This window comes from Sminthopsis crassicaudata, chromosome 1 (genome assembly GCF_048593235.1).
Source record: "Sminthopsis crassicaudata isolate SCR6 chromosome 1, ASM4859323v1, whole genome shotgun sequence".
NCBI classification, from domain to species: Eukaryota; Metazoa; Chordata; class Mammalia; order Dasyuromorphia; family Dasyuridae; genus Sminthopsis; species Sminthopsis crassicaudata.
In genome coordinates this window covers 529231443-529255525 of record NC_133617.1, presented here as the reverse complement: position 1 = coordinate 529255525, position 24083 = coordinate 529231443, and the positions used below count along the sequence as shown (strand labels likewise).

The window sequence follows — 24083 nt, the reverse complement described above, 5'->3', positions numbered from 1 at the left end:
TCTAAGTTGATCTGCCTCCTAGGATCCATTGCAACTTTTATTTTCCTAAAACCCAATAGAATCAATATGCTGACTCAGTTTTATTGTATGAATAATAGATCACAATAAATGAGTCCCTTTTTCTAAGAGCTTTTCCTGGCTTCTATACAAACATGATCTGATCTGCATAAAAAGACAACAGGTTTTCTTTTTTTTTTTTTTCTTTTTAAAATACTATTTTATTTTTCCAAATACATGCAAAGATAGTTTTCAACATTCACTTTTGCAAAACCTTGTGCACCAAATTTTTCTCCATCTCTCCTCCTCTTCCAAATAGCAAGCAATCCAATATAGTTACATATGTGCAATTCTTCTAAGCATATTTCCATATCCATCATGCTGCCCAAGAAATATCAGAAGAAAAGGAAAGAAATGAGAGGGAAAAACCCCAAGCAAACAACAAAAAAATGAAAATATGCTTTGCTCAACACTCAATCCCTATAGTTCTCTCTCTCTCGATGTGGATAGCTCTTTCTTTCACAAGTCTGTTGGAATTGTCTTGAATCATTGTTGAAAAGAGTCAAGTTCATCACAGTTGATCATAACATAATCTTGTTGTTGTTCCCTTGGTTCTGCTCACTTCACCTAGCATCAGTTCATATGAGTCTTTCCAGGCTTTTCTGAATTCAGGCTCTCTTCATTTCTTATAGAACAATAATATTCCATTACCGTCAGATAATTTATTCAACCATTTCCCAACTGATGGGCATCCATTCAATTTCCAGTTCTTCGCCACTACAAAGAGGGCTGCTACAAACATTTTTGTACATGGGGGTCCTTCTTCCTATTTTATGACTTCTTTGAGATACAGACCCAGTAGAGACATTGCTGGACCAAAGGATATACACAGTTTGATAGCCCTTTGGGCAGAGTTCCAAATTGCTCTCCAGAATGGTTGAATTATTTCATAATTGCACCAACAATGTATCAGTGTCTCAGTTTTCCCACATCCCCTCTAACATTTATTTTTCCTGTCATCTTAGCCAATCTGAGAGGTGTGAAGTGGTACCTCTTTAACTAGAATTTCTTAAAAGTGAATGGACCAAAATTCTAAGTATGGTTAAGTGTTCAACATGATCTATATTCACAGGTCCCATTATTAGTTAGGATTTAGTTAAATTACTCTCTTCAGTTCATCCTAATGAACAAACATGACAACTTTACCCATATCATGCCTCTAAGAATGTTGGACCAAGAGTTACATGAACTGATGCTGAGTGAAATGAGCAGGACCAGGAGATCATTATATACTTCAACAACAATATTATATGAATATCAGTTCTGATGGATGTGGCCCTCTTCAACATTGAAATGAACCAAATCATTTCCAATAGAGCAGTAATAAACTGAACCAGCTACACCCAGCGAAAGAACTCTGGGAGATGACTATGAACCACTACATAGACTTCCCAATCCCTCTATTTTTGTCTGCCTACATTTTTTATTTCCTTCACAGGCTAATGGTACACTATTTCAAAGTCCTATTCTTTTTGTACAGCAAAGTATACGTATATTGCAGTTAATTTATACTTTAACATATTTAACATGTATTGGTCAACCTGCCATCTGGGGGGGGGGGGAAGAGGAGGAAAAATTGGAACAAAAGATTTGGCAATTGCCAATGCTGCAAAATTACGCATGCATATATCTGGTAAATAAAAACTATAATTAAATTTTAAAAAAAAGAATATTGGACCAGACATCCTTAAAGAAAGCTTTCTGTTCTCATCTTTAGCACTCTTCCCCCAGTAGTCAGTTGCCCCAGGGTACATGATATCAGCTCCTTTGTGCCCAGACTGAATCATCATTTGCTGCCTTACTGTGTTCAAAGGGATAGGAGCCCACACCAGATACAGCAGTCAGTTTGTACCATCATCCAACTTTTGGTTCCTACCATCATCTGGTGTCTATATTATCCTGCAAAGTACCATGCTCACCTCACACTGAGTCATGCACATAAGTGGCCAGCTGCAACCAGGAGTTTCTTTATCTCCAAAATATCCCAGGGCTAAGCCATATATAGCCAGAATCAGGAAGGGCAGTTTTGTATATGCTCTGTTCAACTCAGGGTTACACTTGTTTCACCATAGGATCCTGGTCTAAAGACCCAAATTAATGCAATCTTGGTCTTATTGTAGAATTTCTACTAGTGACTTATATCCTACCTGGATGGCTTAAATTCAGAGACTATAGTTACTTACTGTCCTATTCCCCACGTTAGCTTAAGGTCTCATGCAAAGGTGACTTAATGAGAACTTATGAGATTCTACTTGAAAGGTACAGGTATGAATAACCTTACAAGAAAAGAGATGTGGAGAATGAGCCAAGGGAAAATCACAATCTCATACTGAGTAGTGAGAACGCCTAATGCCAGATTGCCAGTAGTGCTGGAAGATTAAAGCCCATGATCTGCCATCCTTTTCTCCTTTTATTGTAATTCTTCCCTGCTTAGCTGTTTTCCCCATTGGTTGTCTTATTGGTTTGGTGACCACAAATATATGCATTTCATTTTTCAGATTTTCTGGATCAGTCCCAATTTGAAACATATTATTCACAAATCAGTGGTTGGTGAGATGGTACAGTGGCTAAAATACCAGGGCTAGAGTCAGGGAGCCTCCTCTTCCTGAGTTCAAATCTGGCCTCAGACACTTACTAGCTATATCTCTGGGTAAATCACTTAACTATTTGCCTCAGTTTCACAATCTGTAAAATGACCTGGAGAAGGGAATGGCAAACCACGCAAGAATCTTTGCCAAGAAATCTTAAATGGTGTCACAGAGTCAAACCCAAGAACAAATTAAATCTCACTTCCACCTGAGAGGGTTTTAAAAACTAACAAAAAACAAACTCATATGCCTTATGCTTTTTTAAGTCTTCCCTTCATCCATTTATAGTTCCTTAAACTAATCTTCATGTAGCATAGTTTTAAGTTCCTTCACTGGTCTGGTTATTCTTTCCACTTTCCACCTGTCCACGGTCTGCCTGAAAGGAGTTGCCCATGAATCCTGAGGGAGAGTCCTCACACTCAGATTCTAATTTTAGCTGCTGTCAATCTCCAACAGTGGACTCTAGATGAAATAAGATTACTGTCTCCTGCTCAACTCCACATCTAGCAGTGCACCTTTCTTGTTTGAGAAAATGTGACTCATAGAGAAACATCATTTCCACTAAACTTAAAGATGGGATATGGAGAGGAACCGTTTAGGGAGCAGTAAAGGAACAACTTTCACAAGGAAACCAAGCCTCGAATCCACATTCATTGTAGCTTAATATGTAAGTAGGCTTTAATTTAAAGAGGATGGGTTACATATTTGAATAAAGGCAGGATGTGCCTTGATATTTCTTGAAGTAACATTAGAAATCCCAATTAATGGTTTGTTTTTATTACCAAAGGCGACAAATACATTTTAAAAGTTATTTATTTTTAGTAATGAGACATCTCTTACTTTTTCAGGTTATAGATTAATAATAATGTATTTTTTGCCAAAATTTGTTAGAAAACAATCACCCAAATCAGTAAAGTGCTTTATTCAATTAAAACCAGTCATAAATTCAGACTATTCTTAGGCACAATTTTAGCCATAAACAATTTTTAAATGTTATAAAATGTGAAAAAATCTCAATTGACTGTGCTAGGTTAGCATAAAAAATGAAAAATCTTGGGCTAAGGATTTAATTTTTATTTTCCTATTCCCAGATGATATCCTTAGAGTAGGGGTTTAATTTTTGTGCTATGGATCCCTTTAACAGAATGTTTTTAAATGAACAAAATAAAATGTACATGATTATAAAAAAAAAGTATAATGAAATAAAGATGTAATTTTTCCCCATTTCCAAGATTCACGAGTCCATTGAAATGTCTGCAAGCCCCTTAGAGGTGTGTTGACCTCAAATTCAAACCCCTGTCCCAAGAGGTTATTCTGCACCATATGAAATTATAATAGCAACAAAATATCCAATGGACTCCTTTTTGTGTGTGAGGTCTCATGCCTTCACTTCATAACTTCTTTTAAAAATTCTTTTCCTACTAATATATCATTACTTTGCATAGAAACCTAAGCCCTGCTCCTTTATAGATTATCATGTTCACTCCAACCAATCATCCTTACATTTAACTTTTAATCTCAGTGGAATTGAGACCCTTCTCCTCCCCAAAGCCAACTCTGAAATCTTCATTCCTTCTCTAGGATCTTGCTTTCTCAAATATCCATTCCTTAGTAATTCAATCTCTGCCTCTTCATAATCCACTACCTATTTTTAAACATTAAGTCTCTCCATTTTCCCATCTTCCTAATAGAAACTTGTTCCTCTTGACCTTGGTATTCCTCCTATCTACAATCTTAATTCTCTCCTTCCTTTTATTGTCTAATCCATAAAAATGCATGATCTGGACCTACTGCTTTCTTTTTGCTATCCTATGAAGAACAACAGGGCACAGTGGGTAGGAGGTCAGCCTCTGCAGCAGGAAAGATCTAGACTCAATTGCTTTCTGTGTGATCTTGGACAAGTTTTATTCTAGGCACCTCTCTAATAAGCTGAAGAAGAGTTGCTAAACCACATGAATGGAAGGAGTTCTCTTATCAAGAAATCTTATCTAAGGTTAATAAAAATCCTTACTTTCCATGCCATGTTATTCAGAAGTAACTGCCAATTTCTAGAAACTCTTTTCTCTAGGTACCCTGGCTTCTTTGGCAACCTGTGGGTCCACCACCTTCTTTTTTCCTGGAATCCTAAATGCTTCAGGTTTCCTCCCCAACTTATGAAGCCACATCCATGGCTTAAGCTGTGGTCTTTTATTTGGATAGTTTCAAAATCTCTATCTTTAGCCTTGACCTCTTGCCTTCTTTCTGAATTTCCTTCTGTCTGCATAACATTTCTCCTAGGACTTCTTGCTATTAACTTGAATATAACACATTTAAAACTAAACTCACTCTGCATCCAAACCAACTAGTTTCCATTCTCTCTTGGCTACACTGGCCTACTGGTAATTTCTAGAACATAACATTCCTCCTGTCTCTCAGCCTTTATTGTTGTCTATACTTCTTTTTGAATGCTCAGCCTCCTCAGTTCAACATCAGCTTTCCTGTTTTACTTTCAAGTCTCAAGTCAAATTCCATCTTGTGTAGGCGGCCATTCCTGGTCCTCCTGCCCTAGTGGCTAGCCAACAGAGTAACTTAATCTTGAACATAACTATTAAAAAATAGTTTTCCCCATTGGAATGTAAGCTCCTTAAGGGCAGGGATTTGTCTTTCTATTTATATCTAGAATAGTATCTGCCATCTATTTAGGGCTCAATAAATGCTATTGGCTAACTTCTCCCTCTATATTCAAATTTTACCAAGTCTTGTCAATCCATTCACTCAGACATCTTTAATTTTTCTTTATAGCAACTGCCATGACTCTAGTCCACATTCTCATTGCATCATAACAGGATTACATAAGTAAGTTGGCTTCCCCAGCCTCCATTCTCTTAACCCTGCAATCCTCCCTTGCACACTATCACCAAATTAATTTTTTTAAGGTTTTCATCTATAGTTTCTCTATTTAAAAATCTACAGTGGATTTTTGCTTTTAAATTCTTTGATTTCCAAGGACCTTTGTGATATGACCCTTGACTAAGGAGTCAACCTCATCTCTTACTATTCCCCCAACATGATCTTTCCTTTTTCTCTAGTCAAACTTTTATTGATTGTCCCATGTAAAATTCATGGATCTCCATTTCTATATTTTATTTATGCTGCTACCTTACCTAGAATGAACTTGATGATGAACTGTCCTAAGTTCAAATTAGAAGGCTTTTCTAAACCACATTTACACTAATTGCTAATACCCTAAATAACAACAAAAGGGACAAGATGATTTTTGTCCTCCCTACTAAGAAATTTGAGTGCTTCTAAGTCTGATGATATAAATGCTATGTTAATTCTTAAACTAAAATGACAGGCAGATAGTTACTCAATTTTGCCTTCAGAAACATAGAAATTCATGTCCCTGAAACTGGATTTCATTTTTAGAGATAATTCTATGGAAAGGAAAAAAAAAGGAATCTTATACAGTAATACAATAAGACTAGTAAGGCTCACGTAACTTAATACATACTTAGCACTGGCAGAAGGAACATGTGTACTGTGTGTACAACATAATAACGTGAGATAGGACATGAAGATATTAAGAGAAAGAGGAGGCAAATATTTTAAGATCATAAAACCTAAGAATAAACTCAAAATAGTCAACTTTTATGTTGATAAACAACACTTTATTTTTCCACCCCAACACTCTAAAACTATAGTAATAAACAAAGTGTAAGTCCTTTGAAAAGTCAACTTGGCTAAACAAAACTTCTATTAAATATATTTCATAGACCATAAGCATCATATTTTTTCAATCCCTTGCAGATATTCAGAGCCATGCAGCATAGTTGGACTTTCAGTGTTTAAAGCCTGCTTCATGTTGTTTTATTATTATTATTGCTAAAGAATATGAATTAGTTGTCAAGTTTTCAGCAACAGTGATTAATTAATTTTTGAAAGCTCCACAAGATATTCGGACATAAAGTCATGAATCCATATATCAGTATCTGGTAGTGATGTGTCCACCAAGTAGGCCACTATTTTTCGATCCCAAGGATTGGTACTTTCAACAACTGCCTGTACCAATGCCACCAAAGGTTTCTTCTCCACATGATTTCGAAACACTATTGAAGCTTCTTCTGACCACTGGCTGCATCTTACTCCTAATACAAAAATGCAAAGAATATGCTGTAAGAATAGACATTTATAATCAAATATTACTTATATTTTATTCAAAATAATTTGAACAGTACAAGTTAGAATTCCTGAAACTAAAAAAGCAAGCAGCAGGAAAATATTTTTTTTTCCCCTAAGTCTTGCCATAGCTTTCCCAATGTGGATTGAACTACTTTTATGATTCTATGTTTCTGAAGATTAATTACCTACTAAGAACTAAACACCAAAAATACAAAAAAAAAAAAAAAAAAGTGAATTTAAGCCCTCAAAGAATTTACATTCCAGAAGAACCCTTGGAGTGTGATGCTATGGAATAAAGAACAAATAATGATTACAATCTCTTTGCTCAACATGATTTTAATGGAGAATTTCAAAAGAGAAAGGATAGGTCCATTTACCTCAAATAATTAAAATACAGTACTCCTTGAAATGTTCCTAGTTAAGAGTAAATGCAAGTATGTGCATGTGTGTGTATGTGTTAAGGCTTATCTTGGGCAAACCATTCTCTTTGGGCCTCAGCTACGAAAATAAGGGGTTAGACTAGATAAATCTTTTAAGTCCCTTCCAATTCTGGGACTTAAAAATCAATGAATGACATCAGTTAAGCTTTCTCTAATCCTAGATCTTTTGACTTTTTAATACTACTTATTCTAAATAAGTGGTATGGGACTTTGACTTGGGCAACCTAAGTTACCCAGGAAGATTACTAAGAATTTAGAAGAAAAGCTGGAAAAGAACTTAAAATTATTTTACCCCTTTTCATTTTACAAATGAGGAAACTGAAGTCTAGCAAATGATCTGCTGAAGTTCACATGGGCAGCAGATAGGAAAGTCATAAGTTCAAGCCAGGTTCCTTCCCAAATACAAATTTAGTGCTCTTTCCATTATACCATAGTGTATGGGCCAAGTGTTTCCTCATTTCTAAAATGAACAGACTGAACTAGAAAATTTTTAAAAATTTCTTTTCATTTGTTAGATTCTATAATCCAAGATCTCTAGAGCTCAGAAGGCAAGTGTTATGAGACTGAATTGAAATTTAATAATAAAATTTCATTTCCTAAACTTGCACAAGTTTGATGTTTAGTCTATAATTAAATTAGTATGTTAGTTACATATTTTGTTGGACTTGTAATATGCAAAGAAAAGAAGAAAGGATCATAGAACCATATAGTGTTGCAATGGATGCCCAAGGTTAGAAAGCCATTGTTAAAGGGGTAGAACTTGAGTTCTTTTAAGTCTACAATCCATGGTGTTCTTTTCCTGGTATCTAAATTTAGTTAAGTTAGTATGAAGTTAGATAAAGGCTAATAAAAAGTGATGGAATTTAGGCTTGATATCATTCTATATTTTTTATATTATTCATTTCTGAAAATATTCCTCCCTATTGAACAAAGCATCCTTAGTCATAAAGATTTCCAAAAACAAAACAAAACAAAACAAAACAAAACAAAACAAAACAAAACAAAAAAACAAACAAACAAAAAAAACAGCACTGGTGTAGTAAAATCAAACATACTTCTGCATCTAACAGTGAATTTATGATATTCTATATTGACAGTTTCCCCAGTGATAGAAAGTCTCAATTCTTCACTGGGGATATGTTTGGTCATTTTATAACTATATAACTTTCAGTTTTATTTTGTTCTTACCACTTCCATTGTCATCATGTATTTTATTTTCCTGATCCTCTTTACTTTCTATCCATTTATAACATTGGCTGAATGGACTATTAAGTTATGATTTTTTAGAGCACAAGAATATTCCATTTTCCCAGTTGACAGATCTTTGTTTTTAGTTCTTTGCCCTCCCCAAAATCATAATTACTATTCTGGTGTATGTCAGACCTCCAGAGGGCCCATGTATAGCAGAAATAGACATCAAGACAAGAACATATCCTAGGGCTTGTTCCAGTTTTACAATTTACCTGCAAGTTGAGCTGTGATGGCCTGAAAGGGCAGCTTCCGGAACACATCCACTAGAGGCTGTACTTTCCTGATGCTCACTAATTCATGTTTACCATAGTCCAACTCATAAACAGATACCAGTCCATTAGTCAGAATTCCTTTCAAAAGTACTCTGTGCCACCTAAAAACATTTAATTAGTTAAAGAGAAAAACAATTCAAGTAAATATTGATTTTATGATTAAATACCATTTTATGAAGAAATTTATAAAATTAATGTGGATTGTTGCTTCTCAAAAGCTAAGATCAAAGGACAAAATAATATAGATGCTGCATACTTTTTGAAGCCATTACCATTTCTTGGTCCACAGACTATCAGTAACATAATAGCTCAAGATAAGAGTTAATATGGCAATAAGGTTAAGACATTAAGACAATTTAAAAATTCCAAATTTAATGCCAAATACAATGAGCAATTTCTATATACACAGAAAACAGAGAAAGAGATTGGTACAGGACACTATACATTTCTATAATTTACTGCTTGTTTTTCTTTCTTAGTCTATAATAAATTCAAAGTGTAATCTTCAAAGTTGTTCTGCTTAAGACAGCACAATTGAGAATGACATTAGTGAAAAAAGATTAGAGTTTGTAGCACAAGAAAAAAGTTAATGCCAGTTTTTTTCTTTCTAAATGATCCCCCCAAATGAGACCTCTTGATCAGTTCCAAACTGCAACCCTTGCACAAATAGAACAAATTTTGTTGAGCTACTAATATGCAAAGAAGAGGGGAAAGGATCTTAGAACCATATAATGCTGGAAGGGATGTGAGAGATATTCCAATTCAGTGTCCCCCCCTTTTTTTCTGCAGATAAGAGAAGCCAAGTGCCTAGCCTAAGGCTAGAAAGACAGCTCAGGGACAGAGTTTGAATCCAGGTTTAAGTCTAGAGCTGGTGGTATTCTTTCACAATTTAAGGTTCCAAAATTTAGGGCTAGCAGAGGGTTTGGAGGGCACTAAATCCAACCCCTGGACTGTACAGATGATACAGCAATAGTAACAAAGGCCCATAGAGGGGAAGCAGCTTGATTTGCATAGATAGAAATGGATGAAAGGCAGCTGTGAAGTAATCTTTATCTATTGGAAAACTGCAACTATCCTTCAGACAACCATTAAATGTAGTAATCAGAGACTGAGATGGAAATAGTAGTTGCTAATACAAATCAGAAGCAAAATTTTACAGGAACTGAAAAGGTAAAGTTCCAGGAAAAGAGAAGAGTAGAAAAAATGGAGCTGTATGTATGGATAAAAAGTTGTATTTGATTAAATTAAAATATAAATTCTAGTCACTTTTCGGCCAGGACTAATGCAAGAGACTTCTAATTGACCTCCACAACTTGTTTCTTCCTATTCTTATTTTATTCTCCACACACCTGCCAAAGTGGTTTTCCTAAATCACAGATCTGGCCATGTCATCCCCATCTTGTTAAAAAAAAAAAACAACAAAACAAAACTCTTGTAGGTCCTTATTATCTCTAGAATCAAACATCAAATCATGTATTTGGCATTTAAAGACCTTTACAACCTTCCCCCTTCCTATCTTTCTAGACTTCTTAAACATTACTCTAATCCATGTATTTCTTGACCTTTTTTCTAGCTGGATAAAAATAAAATGGAGCCCTAGAAGCACTCCTCAAACAAGACTTCTCCCACACATGTTAAAGTCACATTAAGATAACATGAAAAAAGAGGGAAATAGATTTATTTGATGGTGAATATCAAGTAAGGAATAAAACTGCGTTATTCACTAATATCATGGAAGATGTTTTACAGAATCCACATAGAAGATGGTTTCTCTACTAATGACAAAGTTTTGAAATGTCCCTATCTACAATTGAATTATGTTGTTTTATAGACTGGCAAACCCTGCAATTTATCAGTCTCCTTTTCCATTTGAAATCCTTTAAAAAAAGTAACCCCATTTTTTCCCCAAAGTAACTCCATTGGGACAGAAAATTTTTGGCATTGACTTCTCTAAAAGACAGGACAAAGATCATATGTAAAGATATGTAAAATATACTATTACCACCACCTCCCAAACACTTACTTGTTTTCCACCTTTGCAGCATACACTTTGTCTTTCTCCACTGTTACAGGTCGCTCTTCAGATACACTATAATACAGAATCATTTCTTCCATCAGAACTTCTAGTTTATGTAACTCTTGCCACGGCTGGATAACAAAATGGCCAGGATGGCAGGCCACTGGCACATAGACATCCATGTGTTCTCCTGGCTTCGACAAAGGTATTGGAGGGGGAAGCTCCATAATAGAAAGGTTGGTGGTATGTTCTATTAAAGACCTTGGGATGGTATCGATGAAGTTTTTCTTGACACTTTCAAGAGTGGTTCTGGGTATAGTGACACTGTCACTTTTGTTGTTAGGAGGACTAACTTCACTAGGTGTGGCACTCAAAAACACATCCTTCTGATGCTTCCATAAATCTGCATTTGTAATCTGCCGATTAATGCTGCGATGAGGATCTGGGAAATTTTTAGGAGTAAATAGATAAATATGTGCGATACCTTTGGGTTCATCCAATTTCATAACCTTTTGGAAAAGAAATAAAATGATTAAATAAAACAAAATCTAAATTTATCATAAAAAGGTAAAATGATTTACAGAATCAACATTTCAAAAAAGATGATCTAGTATTTCATTGTTAATTGTGCAAATTTAAGACATAACACATTTTCTATTGTATTTGTATATCAAGGTAACTTTAGGGTCCTAACTTACCATAATTAAAAACTCATGGAGAGTATTATAATATAAACTGCATTTTGCTTAAACTTACTTTCATTATGAAGGTTACATGCTTTGAGAAATAGGAATTGTGGGTCTATGAAAAAATTTCAATGTTACTCTCCCCTTTGAAATATTAAATTATGTATGCATTTTTATAATATTTACAATATGACACAATTTTAAACATGTTATTTGAGGTATGAAAATAAAGTTCCTTTTTCTCTTTTTGCTCAAAATTGCTTTATGGTTAAATTACTTAGGAAAATACCAATTTAGAGTGACTTATTTAATAACCAAGTAGTTCTTGTAGTTATAGCTGAAATATCCTCAGACTGGGATAGGAATAAATACAAAATAAACAATTTTTGGATCTCAATAACAAAAGATTCTGGTGACCTGTTCCAAACTACTAGGTGACTCAAGTGCCCCTTTACCCTCTGTGCTAGCTGGGAGGCTCTGGATGGCCTAACAAGAGAGAGAGAGTATATTTCTGATTTCTGCTAAAGCCCTCAACTATATTTCTAGAATTGAGGTATGTGCAAGAAATAGGAATTTTGCAACATAGAGGAGGAGAAGCTCAGAGATCATTTAGTCTGACCTATTAATTTTACAGAGAAATTAAATGGCTTGCTCAAAGTCACACAGGTAGGTAGTCAGAATTTGAATCCAGTTCCAGAGACTCTACAATCAGTGGTTTTTGTTTTTTAATATGGAACTGACAACTTAGCAATATAAGTCCTGGCAGAATTGCCTGAGACACACAGATGCTACATAGCTTGTCCTGCATCACAAAGCTAATAATTATCAGATTTAGTGGGAAAATCACTCTTGTGGTTATAATGGAAAAAAAAATGATCTGGATCCCCATGAGCAAGATTCAAATTTCTTATTCTGTATTTGCTACATGTAGGTGACTTTGGATCACTTCATTTAATACATTTCTAAGACTTCAGTATCTTCATCTGTCAAGTCCCTTCCAATTCTAATTCTATAAGCCTATGATAAGAACCCAGATTTCCACATTCCAAGCCCAGTACAAAGACTGGGAAAGACAAGAAGAGATTAGGTTAAATTAACTTAAACAGCAAAGTAGTTTATATTTGAAGTTGGGAGTAATAGGGAGCCATTAGAAATTACTGAGGAAAGTGGAGGGGAAGTGGTGTGACATAGTAAGACTTATGCTTCAGGAAAACCACAAAAGCGAGTATTCAGAGGATGAATTGGCATGGGGAGAGACTTAAGGAGTTCAGTTAGAAGGCTATGGTAATAGATTAAAAATTGATCAAATTTTGAAAAAGGATGGTAGCCCCTGTGAATATGGAAAAACTGGAGGGGAAAAATTTTGCTGAGAAAGAAATTACAAAGTTTGGATTAGAATGTGGGTTGAGTTAAAGAGAGGAGTCAGGGATGATAAAAGGGTTGAGAACTTGATTATCTAGAAGGAGAATAGCCTTAATATTAATATAAAAGGAAAGTTTAGTACAAACTAGAATATTCAATTTTGTTCATAAGTATTTTAAAATGTACTTATGGCCTCCTAAATTTTAATCTATTTTTCTTTGCCTAACACAAAATAGTTAAGGTATTACATACTGTCAGATGTCATTCGTGTCTCTTTTTGAATTTTTCCCTATGCTAATATTTTATATATGGTGGATGTCAGTCAAGAGGCATTTATTCATCAATCACTGTGCTAAACATATTAAGGTTTCAAACAAAAAAACAATCCTTATTGTCAAGAAGACTACAGTTATGATGAGGGATACAATGTGTACATAATTAGGTAAATTTAGGCTAAAATGGGAGGTAATCCAGCAGGGGAAGGTATGATGGCTAAAGAAGATACTTGATAAAGGGAGAATGAGTCAATGTCTCATGTGAACTTTCATGTGCTTTTTTTTTTGTTCTGTTGTTTCAATGCTACTTTATTTCCATATTTTTAAAGCAGAGGCAGACATACTATTTCAAATAAAAAACAAATAAAAAGTTTTCATTGAAAATAACTGCTTAAAACTTTGTAGGATACAAAGAAAGCATTAAGATAATGTCTATTGCCAAGACAAACTTCAGCTGAGGAACACCAGCAATACTGTACAATATTTACCCACAAGTTAACTTGAGACTCAAACTCAAGTTCTATAGGAGTTCAGAGAAAGGGAAAAATCAGTATGGAATGTACTTAGTAGGAGGAAGATGGTTTCTGAATAAAGTGAGAATGGAGCTGGGTCTTAGTTTGATATTTTTGGAAAAGGGGAATTAAGATACAAAAATAGCAGATTTTTTTGGTAGCTATTCAAAAACAGAAATATAAGCAAATCAATTTAAAATTCAATCCAAGAGGAGAACCATTTTTTTGCTTATAACACAAATTATGGCAGTTATGTTGCATTGCAGAAATATGTTAATTGTATCTATGCATGTCATACCAGTTAGCCAATAATACCTAAATCTTCTGTGTATTATTAAAATGCAGTATTGTACAGTTTTAAAGAATTTTGGACATAAGAGTCACTTGGGCCCCACAGAACCACCAGTGTGTGTGTGACTCACGCTTGGGCAAGTCCCACCCACCTCCTTCATACCCAACTTCTTACTCTTCCCAGCCAGCTAAAACCTTCCCAGGCTCTAAGGGGAAATGGGGAGAAAGTCAGCATTATCTACCACATGGCACCGACATTGTATCATAAATCATAAAGTGTACTACATGGGCAAGTTATTATAGAAAATAAAAGCTCAAGCATTTAAGCAAAATTCTATAAGAGAAATATTTCAGGTTATAGAATACTTGGTTCCTTATCACCAATTAAAATGGTGGCAAAGTGACATCTATTGGCATAATTGTGGCACATGAATGAGAGAATGAAATGAAGACTATATTCACAAAAACTTCATGAACAGTATGCTCAGTAATAAGGAAACAAAGTAAAAAAATATCTTACAAATACTGCAAAAATCTGGACACTTTCTCAAACAAGAAATTATTTAATCATGAACTACACTATATATAAAAATATAATGGAGCTCATGACCAAGTCTAAAAGAAAGTTTTCATTTTGCCATAATATAAAATCATCTAGTTATATTTACAATTTTTTTCTTAAGAGTTTTAAACAATTAAGTTGTTTAATAAAATGCCAACCTTAATGCTACAATCAGAGCAGTTCAAAACTGTATCTCTTAACCAAAGGACAGCATCTGGTGTCCACATGCCAATACTAAGTGGAAGATCAGCTAAACAGCATTTAATAGCCTGAAAATGAAGAACAATAAAAATGTATGAATACTTTTAACTCATGCCATTTAAAAATTCATTATCTTTAAAAAAACATTATTTTCTATAATTCAGAGATGACCAAAGTACAAAACATACTCCTCCTTATTTACTCCTTATGAAAACACACTCTTCATTCCGAGGACAAAATTGAACATGATCACAAAAACTATTGTAATATTTAGCTCTCAAGTTTGAGGAAAAATATAATAAACTCCTAATTATGTGCAATCTTGAAAGAATGGCATTAAAATCAGACATCCTGGGCTCTGATGCCAGTTTTGCCACTTACTACTCTAGGTGACTGTGTTCACATTCCTTCAATTCCCTGGGCCTCTGTTCCATCACCTGTAAAATGGGAAGCCCAACTAGGTGGCCTCTAAGCACCCTTTCTGCTCTATCTCTACGATAATTTAAGATGCTAGAATCTAACAAATGATAATCATGATTGCCTTTGGTTTTTACCTTATCTTTTGTTATGTGTTTGTTCAGTCATTTCAGTTGTGCCCAACTCTTGTGACCCAAATTGGGGTTTTCTTGGCTGAGACACTGGACTGCCATTTTCTCCTCCAGCTCATTTTTATAGATGAGGAACTGAAGCAAACAGGGTTAAGAGACTTGCCCAGAGTCACATAGCTAGTAAACTGTCTGAGGCCGGATCTGAAATGAGATCTTCCTGACTCCAGGCCGAACACTATATCCACTGCGCCACCTAGCTGCCCCAATATGAAATGCTGAAATCTAACATGATAATTAAAAAAACAAAAACAAAAACCCTCATTACCACCTTTGGCTTTCACCTTATCTCTTATTTTACCTCATTTCTATGTGATCAGCTGCTCCTAAGCAAGCAGCAAGTCATCTCTTGGAGGCTTATAAAGCTTTCTAGGTTGAGCCTGGGCAAAATTGTGAAGGAGCTTGTTTCCAATGGCTTTGTCTTCAACTCCCTTTCTGTGCTGGATTCTCTTTTTGTACTTTCTCCTCCTATTCTGTCCCATACTATAATGCTTTTCCTGAGTACCAATAATTAGTTAATAATATAATACATGATTATTCTAAGCTTTCATTTTAGTGGAAATGTGGAAACTCAATAAAATAAGACACATTCATTTGTATTTCAGAAATGGACCAAGACTGCTATTGGGGCAGTTGTTGACACAATGAATAGATAAAGTACCCGGCCTGGACTCAGGAAGATCTGAGTTCAAATATGTTCTCAGACACTTACTAGCTGTGTGACCATAGACAAGTCACTTTATTCTGTTTGCTTCAATATCCTCAAATGTAAAATGAGCTAGAGAATGAAATAACAAATCATCCAGTATTTTTGCTAAGAAAACCCCAAATGGGGTCACCAGTGAAAACAACTAAATAACAATAACAATGGACAAAGGTTAGGAAAGAGAATAATAATTTAATTAAGGCTTTGTTTTTAAGCATTCTAGCAATATGCATTTACAAACAATAATTGAAGTATATGAATAACTGATGTCAGTACTGTTCATTTTGCAATATTTTAATTAGTGATCATTTCTGTCTGCTCATTAAAGCTTGATTCCTACTATGAAACTAGTTTACTTCTAAATTAACTGTGTGATCTTGGAAATGATAAAACAGCATTTCTTAAAAATATATTCAAACATAATAAAACATCATAATTCATACTAATCTAAGTCTGAATTGGCAAAATTTGTCTGAAAATGAGTAAACAGTTAAATTTAGACTAATCTGAGACTATGTTTTCTTAAATCTAATAGTGACTATGGCTATACTCTAAGTAACTTTCTGCAAATTTTTAAAAGTGATGTGTTACCTGGGGTGGTATTGCAATCAATTCTTGTAGAAATCGAGGTGGAATTTCTCTGAGTTCTGACACTTTGACAGATGTGACTGTGCCACTATCCAAGAACTGAACATCAAGAGCCCGACTACTGTGAACATTTGTTATCTGGAATGAAAAGAGCATTTATTAATTTAAGATGGACAAAATATAAAGATGTTTGAGTACTAGAATTCCAGCTCATATTTAAAATTTTCTAGAGATGGAACTGATAGGGCTATTGAGTTCAACTTCATCATTTTACAAAATAAGGAAACTGAGGCTTAGAGAAGTTAACTGCCCTTACTACAGGTCTATTAAGTGTCAGAGACAGAACTTAGCCCAGAGTTCTGGCTCCAGAGCCAGGTAATAAGTAGCAGAAAATATTAGCACTAAACCAATTATAATGCTCACTTGCCCTAAAGTTAAAATGCTTTAAGTAATTAGATTTTAGGAAGATGTAATCCTTCTTTCCTACAAAGAGCACATTTTATATACTATGATATCTTACTAGACACTCCTCAAGAGTCGGAAAGTTTTCATTTAAAAATTATATTGACATGAATTCAACTAGTTAAGATCCTAAGAGACATTATCCTAGATTGCACTAATAGTTGAATATGGCATAAATATGGTTAGTGATGAGGCCTCATTTAAAAATAGAATTTATTTTTTAAAAAATGGAATAGCATACATAAATAGAAGAAATGAATACAGAAATACTATATGGAACAATATATATACAAAGTGTCACAGATTGGAGTTACTTCTCACTGCTGAAATGTAATGTCACCAACTGTTTTATTTGCCATCTAATAGCTATCCATCCACCTCTGATATTCTCTTAGTCTAATCTGAAATCACACTGAGCCTTGTAGGCCTTGAAAAGTGGTCTTAAGTCTTAGATTGAGCATAACTATAACAATCTACTTGGTTACAGGTTCAAAGACTGGTAATTACTTGAGGTGCTATAAATTACTCACTAATTATTTTCCCTGAATAAAGAATTTTGCTGACTGCCAGGCTGTTCTTACAGTATAGGCTTATCACTACTCTCTAATATCAACTCTCCAGTGATAAACTAAAAGTTTGGCCAATCTATAGCCAACCATTTCCCTCCCTGTAGAGTGTATACTCCAAACAGCAAGTACATTGGAAACACTGTGCATACTATTTTGAGTGAATGGGGCAATGATGACATATGGGGCAACGATGATATACCAGAGAAAAGAGAAATAACTCAAATTCCTACTATTTTTTTTTTGGCTTACTGATTTAAAAAAAGATAACATCTCAAGCATGTGGGAACTGAAACTGAAGAGAAATGGAGAGAAAATAAAAGAGTCCTTCACAGTCCTATGGGAGAATCAAAATTACTGCCTCAGACAAATTACATCTTGAATTACAAAAATAATTCCCAGTTATGGTCTTTGAGGCACCATGGGTACCTGGGCAAACACAGAGCCAGGTGGTGTGTTCTAGGGCAGGAAACAGATAAAAGAACCCCAATTTTCAGAGAAAGAAGGTAGAATCCACCTTCAAACTTAGGTTGAAGAATTTGATGTTGACCATTACAAAAGTCTGAAATAAATTACTTGAAAACATTTATTTAGTAATCAAAGAAACACTGCCATTTTGAGTTAAGAACAATCATGTTCACTTTTTTTTTTTAAACTTTTTTTTTCTCTTGTGGCTTTTACCTTTTGAAATGTCTTTTCTCTCCCAACATGATTCACAAAAATGTGTATTTAAAACATTAATATACATATATAACCAGGAAAAAATTAATAATAATAATAATAATAATAAAGAACATCATGCCAGAATGACCTCAGTATTCAGTACTTTTTTGGGACAATTAATCAGTAATTCAGGGAAACTCTAGAGACAGTACAACTGGATTTCAAGCCATGGATTTAATAGAATTATATTTTTGTTTGGGAGGGAAAGGGATGATAGTAAAGTTTAGTGGATTTGGAAGTAACTGAAAAACTGGCCATAGAGACTACTGCTTAATCATTGATATTAACTTGGAGGGATGTCTATTAGTGATATACTACAAGAACTTTGCTTTTAATCATTCTTCATTCAAAGTATTTACCAATATATAAATGAAGATACATTTGATTATCAAATCTAATGATGGCACAAAGCTGAGTATTATTGCCAATACAATAAAGGACAAGCAAATTAATTTAAGACCACCTCAATAAGCTAGAGTAAAGCACTAAAATAAAGAAAATGAAGCTCAATAGAAATAAAGAGAAAAAAAATGCTTACCTTAAAACAAATCAATAATGTAAGTAACAGAACAGAAGGTATAGAACTGTATATGGAAATTCATTTAAAAAAAAAAAAAAAAGATGAGTTTTGCACTGGAAGCTCCTTGAGTTAAGAGGGAGAAATGGGAAACAAAAAAAAAAAAAAACCTAATATGGTCAACTTCAGGCAATTCTGTTTTTCTATAGAAATAGCAATTTTTTTCTTACCCTAAAAATATGCTTTCTGGTTCTCTAATGAAAATAAAATTTAAAAATGGAACAAATTTTAAATAATTTCAAATTAAGAACAGAAGAAAGATTCTAAAAAAGTGTTATTTCTCAGAATCAGAGTTGGAAGGATTTCAGAGGTCATCTAATCTAACCCATAAATGAATTCAATCTACAAACTTCCTCACACATCTTGAGTTATGTAGCTTTTTCTTTGAGTGACATGAAAACTACCAGCTCCAGACACAGTCATTGTATTTTTAAACTGGTCATTTCACTTTTGGATAGCTCTAATTGTCAAGAAGTTCTTCCTCACATCAAGTCTAAATCTACCTCTTTGTAATTTCTATCCAATGTTCCCAGCTTTGTCCTCTCCAGTCAAACAAAAGACTGGACACAGGACAACTACTTGTTGATTACTTGTTTAAACTCTGCCAAGTCTTCTCTTCTCTAAGCTAAAGCATTTCCAGATCTCTCAAGTGAACTTCACATGGCATGGTGTCAAGCCTGTTTTTCATCCAGGTGGCTCAACATTTTTTGGGCATTTTCAAGCTTATCAATTTCCTTCCAAAAAATGTGCCCAGAACTCAGTTTCTTGCAGTTTATAATGAGGGGGTAGAAAGACACATGAAATATGCTGCATAATAAAGCAAAGGAAGGAGAATTCATCTTTAATTTGTAGATCCCTGTGTTCTTCCTTGCTTTATAACCAGTTTTAGTACAAAGTCAAGATCTAAAACGCAGCTTCTGACAAATTTACCAGTATATATTACTGGTTTATAAGGATGTATACTCTTATCATGCTGTTGAGAGGGAAAAAAGTACTGAATTTCTATTCAGTAGGTAGTAATAGTATTCAGTAGTATGCTTAAATAAAAAGGAAGTGACAACTTTCCTATATGTTATCTTAATCAGATGACATTTAAAACATTGTGTTCACAATTCTGAATGCCACATTTCAAAAGAAAAATTGATAAGTTGTATAAGTTGTCTTATAACTCAAAGGAGGCTGAAAAGGATAGTGAGAAACATGAAATTAAGCTAAAGATTCTAACTCATCATAAGGAAAAGCTTCCTAACAACAATATATATATATATATATATATATATATATATATATATATATAAATATATATGTATATATATATATATATATATATAATATAAGTGGAAGGGCTATCTCAGGACCGAGTTACATATAAACATAAGGTCTCAAAAGTTGAAACATTTCAGAGGATTTATGATGTTTCAATTAGGAAACAGACTAAAAACTTATCCGTTCTATGCCTGACATACTGATTTATACTGGCAAAGAACAAGGCTGGTTTTAGAATAAGTGCCAAAATAACAACTCTACACAAAGGGAGAGAAACATATAGCTTGCAGTTGACATGGAAATTATTCAGTAAGATAAGATCCTGAGCTAAGCTTTGGAAGAAATGTAGACTTTGGATAAGCAAACCCAAAGTCATTTCAGGCTGGAAGAATAGCAGAATATAACTCAGAGTTAGGAATGAGCATATCATTTTGCAGCATCATTGGAGCAAATATTTTATTTTGGGGAGAAAATAAGGTTGGTTTGTAGAAATGATGATTGGGGGTGGTCATGAATACCAAGATAATACTTTATAGTCATATTTAAAGTAGAACTATTGAAGATTTTCAAGCATGAAAGTGAGATGAAGAAATTAAGTGTTTTCTTGAAGATTAATTTGCAGAATGGATGGAATGGAAGTGGAAAAATCTAGAGGAGGACAAGTTACACTGTAACAATAATAATAATAATAATAATAAATAATCCAGATGACAGGTGACAAATATGCCTGAATTTAGCTGATATTAGTAGAAAGAAATTCATATACATTTTAAAGATTAAGTGATTGAAATTAATAACTGATCATGAAGGAAAGAGAAAATTAGGAAACTGGTTTTAAAACAAAGACTAAAAAAGGTAGCTAGTGTCATTGAAAGAAATAGGGAGATTGAGGGATCAAATTTAGGGAATAGAGAAAAAGATAATTTGACATACTTAATAAAGCTATCCCATAAGCAAACAGGCCTGGAGCCTGGATAGAGCTGAAGCTAGAAAAATCAAAGCCATTTTCATAAAACTTAAGGCTCAAATCATAAGATAATATCAGTTCATGAAGGAAAAGAATATAGATATAAAAGAGCATATCTCAGGTTTTTAGCAATCCAGTCTTTAAAAAAAAAAAAAAAAAGATCCAAATTCACATAGAGATACATTTCAAGGATACCTTTTACATGTTACATATATACATACACACACACATAAACATATATATGGCATCACAGCATAGTGGAGAGAGCTGGTTTCAGAATCATTAAGACCCAGGCTCAAGTCATGTCTTAAATATTTGCCAGCTTGTGTGATTAGCGTCACAGTTGAGTGGAAATCATTTCACTTCACAATGTCTCAATGTGACTCTTTAAGACTATGGATTTTAGAAATGGAAGTTATCCAAACTAAGAAAGTCACAAGTCTGGGTTATTCAGATTATTGCTTATAATAAGTATACAATCTTTTCAAGTTAAAAATAGCATTTTCTGAACTTACACTAACAATAAACTTCTAAGGTGATACATAATGGCACATTTTTGGACAAACTAGTATTGCTTCCCATTATTTATGGTATTTTAAAACTTTTTATAAAACCTAGTTAAGAATCATTGAGAACTCTATCTGAATCACTAATGAAGAATATAGTCTGCTATGATATATTTATAAAATTCCATTAATCTGGTTGTATGGCTATAAATCTTAGATCTATAATTAAAAATTACAAGACTTAAAACTGAACATAATTAAAGGGTATTGGAAAGGTACACACTGAGTACAGGTAGGTTTAACACATAACAAATGAGTAAGTATACAGATTAAATCTGTCATAAAAACAAGATAGGAATTAAGAAGATGATCTTTTCATGTGTTAAGAGAGAAGTATAACAATTGGACATTCCATTGATATCCTGATGCTACTGAGAAAACCAGATTTCCAGCAATTTTGAGTGGCAAACTGGGGTGAATTTTATGCAAGACATAAACAAATGCCAAACAAAAGGGGGCAGACAAGGATGAGTTGGAATTTGAATTGAGGGAATATTCATATGAAACCACAGAACCACTGAAATATTTTTTGTAGTGAGTACTCTAAAAAAAGTTATGAGTTTTTTTCTCAAATAATACAGACTGTCACATCTCCATTACTAAACACAGGGAAAAAAAGCTTAAGACCCCAAATTCTATAAATTATATGGATACAATGTGGTTGACTGGTCAAATGGACAAATATCAGGAACATGGTGAATGCTGCACTTTAGAATCTTAGAAATGAAGAGGTTTTTCCTTTTCTAATCCTATATAGAACATTCCTAACTCTTGATATACTTCAGTTTCCTCATCTGTAAAATGGGGATAACAACAGCACCTACCTCTCAGGGTTGTTGTGGGGAATTAATTGAAAAGTGCTTAGTGAAGTACCTGACATATAGTGCTATGTAAATGGTAGCTATTATTATTAAGTGAGTAATTTGAAAATTTTAGTCACCTTCCTCTTAGGTATAGTTTGTCAAATCCTTTCTAAAATTTGATACTTTACAACTAGACCTAATAATTCCAACTTTTTTAACCAGGGAAGAATATAGTTCAACCATCTCCTATCTCATCATTAACATTACTGCTAATGCAGCCTAAGAATTAGGCTTTAATTTTCACATGAAAAACTTTCTAATCATACCTTAAATTTCTGTACTTGTAAATTTTTTTAATTCAAATGTAGGGTTTTAATTTATCTCCATTAAAATTTCATCTTGGTAGTTGAAACATCATTTCAGCTTTTCAAGATTTTTTTTGGGGGGGGTATTCTATGGTCCTTTATTTTTCTTTTTTATATTATTCAGAAATCTGATAAGCTTTCATTCAAATCATTTATAAAAATATTGAACTGAACTCAAGATAATAAATGTCACTCAGGATTGAATGGAAGCTATTCTTTAAGAAAGTTAACAAAAATGGGAAAAGTAACAAGAGGCAGAATAGACAAGAAACAAAGGAGAAAAATGGAAGAAAAAAAGGGAAAATGCACTGGACAGAAGTAGTATGTGGCACTGACAATCAGAAGGTTACAAAGAAGATGGGGAGTAGCAGACACTGACTGCAAAAAGAGTCAGCAACAAAGGGATAGAAATGCACATGTCATACTAAAGGCATAGCCATGTAATAACTGCACTGTATGAAGGGAAAATAATCATTTAGGATATCAACAGTTACTAATTTTGGTAATGCATAATGTTAAAAATCCACTATCCTTATAACAAATATGAAGAGAGAAAAAGAGAGAGAGAGAGAGAGAGAGAGAGAGAGAGAGAGAGAGAAAGAGAGAGAGAGAGAGAGAGGAGAGAGAGAGAGAGAGAGAGAGAGAGAGAGAGAGAGAGAGAGAGAGAGAGAGAGAGAGAGAGAGAGAGAGAGAGAGAGAGAGAGAGAGAGAGAGAGAAGAGAGAGAGAAGAAGAGAGAAGGAAAAAGGGAGAGAAAGAAAGAGGTGTATGTGCATGCACTTGCAATCATAAAGGCTCTCTTATGTGATCTAAATTCTGCAATGTTGGGACAAAAGCCAGTATAGTTGCAGGACTCTATGAAGAACTTAAATGCTCTTGTTAAAGATACTTAAGTTGTGAGCAAACTTTGTGTTTGAGGATATTCTTTTCATTTTTCCTGTCCTTCAAAGTTGCCTCCATAATTCAATCTACTGGACTAGGTTGTTCTAAATAATATGAAATATTATGGAATAGATTTAATGAAAAAGTTGATGTATCATTTGAGTATCATACAAAACTTCCATTTTTGCTATAGCATTAACTGCTCAAAGTGCATTGTTAACTTCATTTAGCCTGAGGTGACTATGTGCAATTAAGACCAAAGAAGTATCATCAAATTCAATTCAAGAAGCATTTTATTTATGAGGTAAGTACTTGAAGTACTTATCTGCATCT

The 24083-nt window shown here is 33.9% G+C and overlaps 1 protein-coding gene across 8 annotated transcripts in view; it reads right to left on the bottom strand.

Moving 5' to 3' along the window:
* Positions 1 to 6273: 6273 nt before the first annotated feature.
* Positions 6274 to 24083, bottom strand: part of TDRD7 (tudor domain containing 7) — a 93914-nt gene continuing 76104 nt past the window's right edge. For all 8 annotated transcript variants that reach the window (XM_074281815.1, XM_074281817.1, XM_074281818.1 and 5 more), the window contains 5 exons: positions 16578 to 16712; positions 14633 to 14743; positions 10793 to 11295; positions 8710 to 8870; positions 6274 to 6772 (listed from right to left, as the gene is read on the bottom strand). In XM_074281815.1, coding sequence (XP_074137916.1) covers positions 6552 to 6772; positions 8710 to 8870; positions 10793 to 11295; positions 14633 to 14743; positions 16578 to 16712 — 1131 coding nt within the window. In that variant the 3' untranslated portion in view covers positions 6274 to 6551. The remainder of the gene's footprint in view (positions 6773 to 8709; positions 8871 to 10792; positions 11296 to 14632; positions 14744 to 16577; positions 16713 to 24083) is intronic.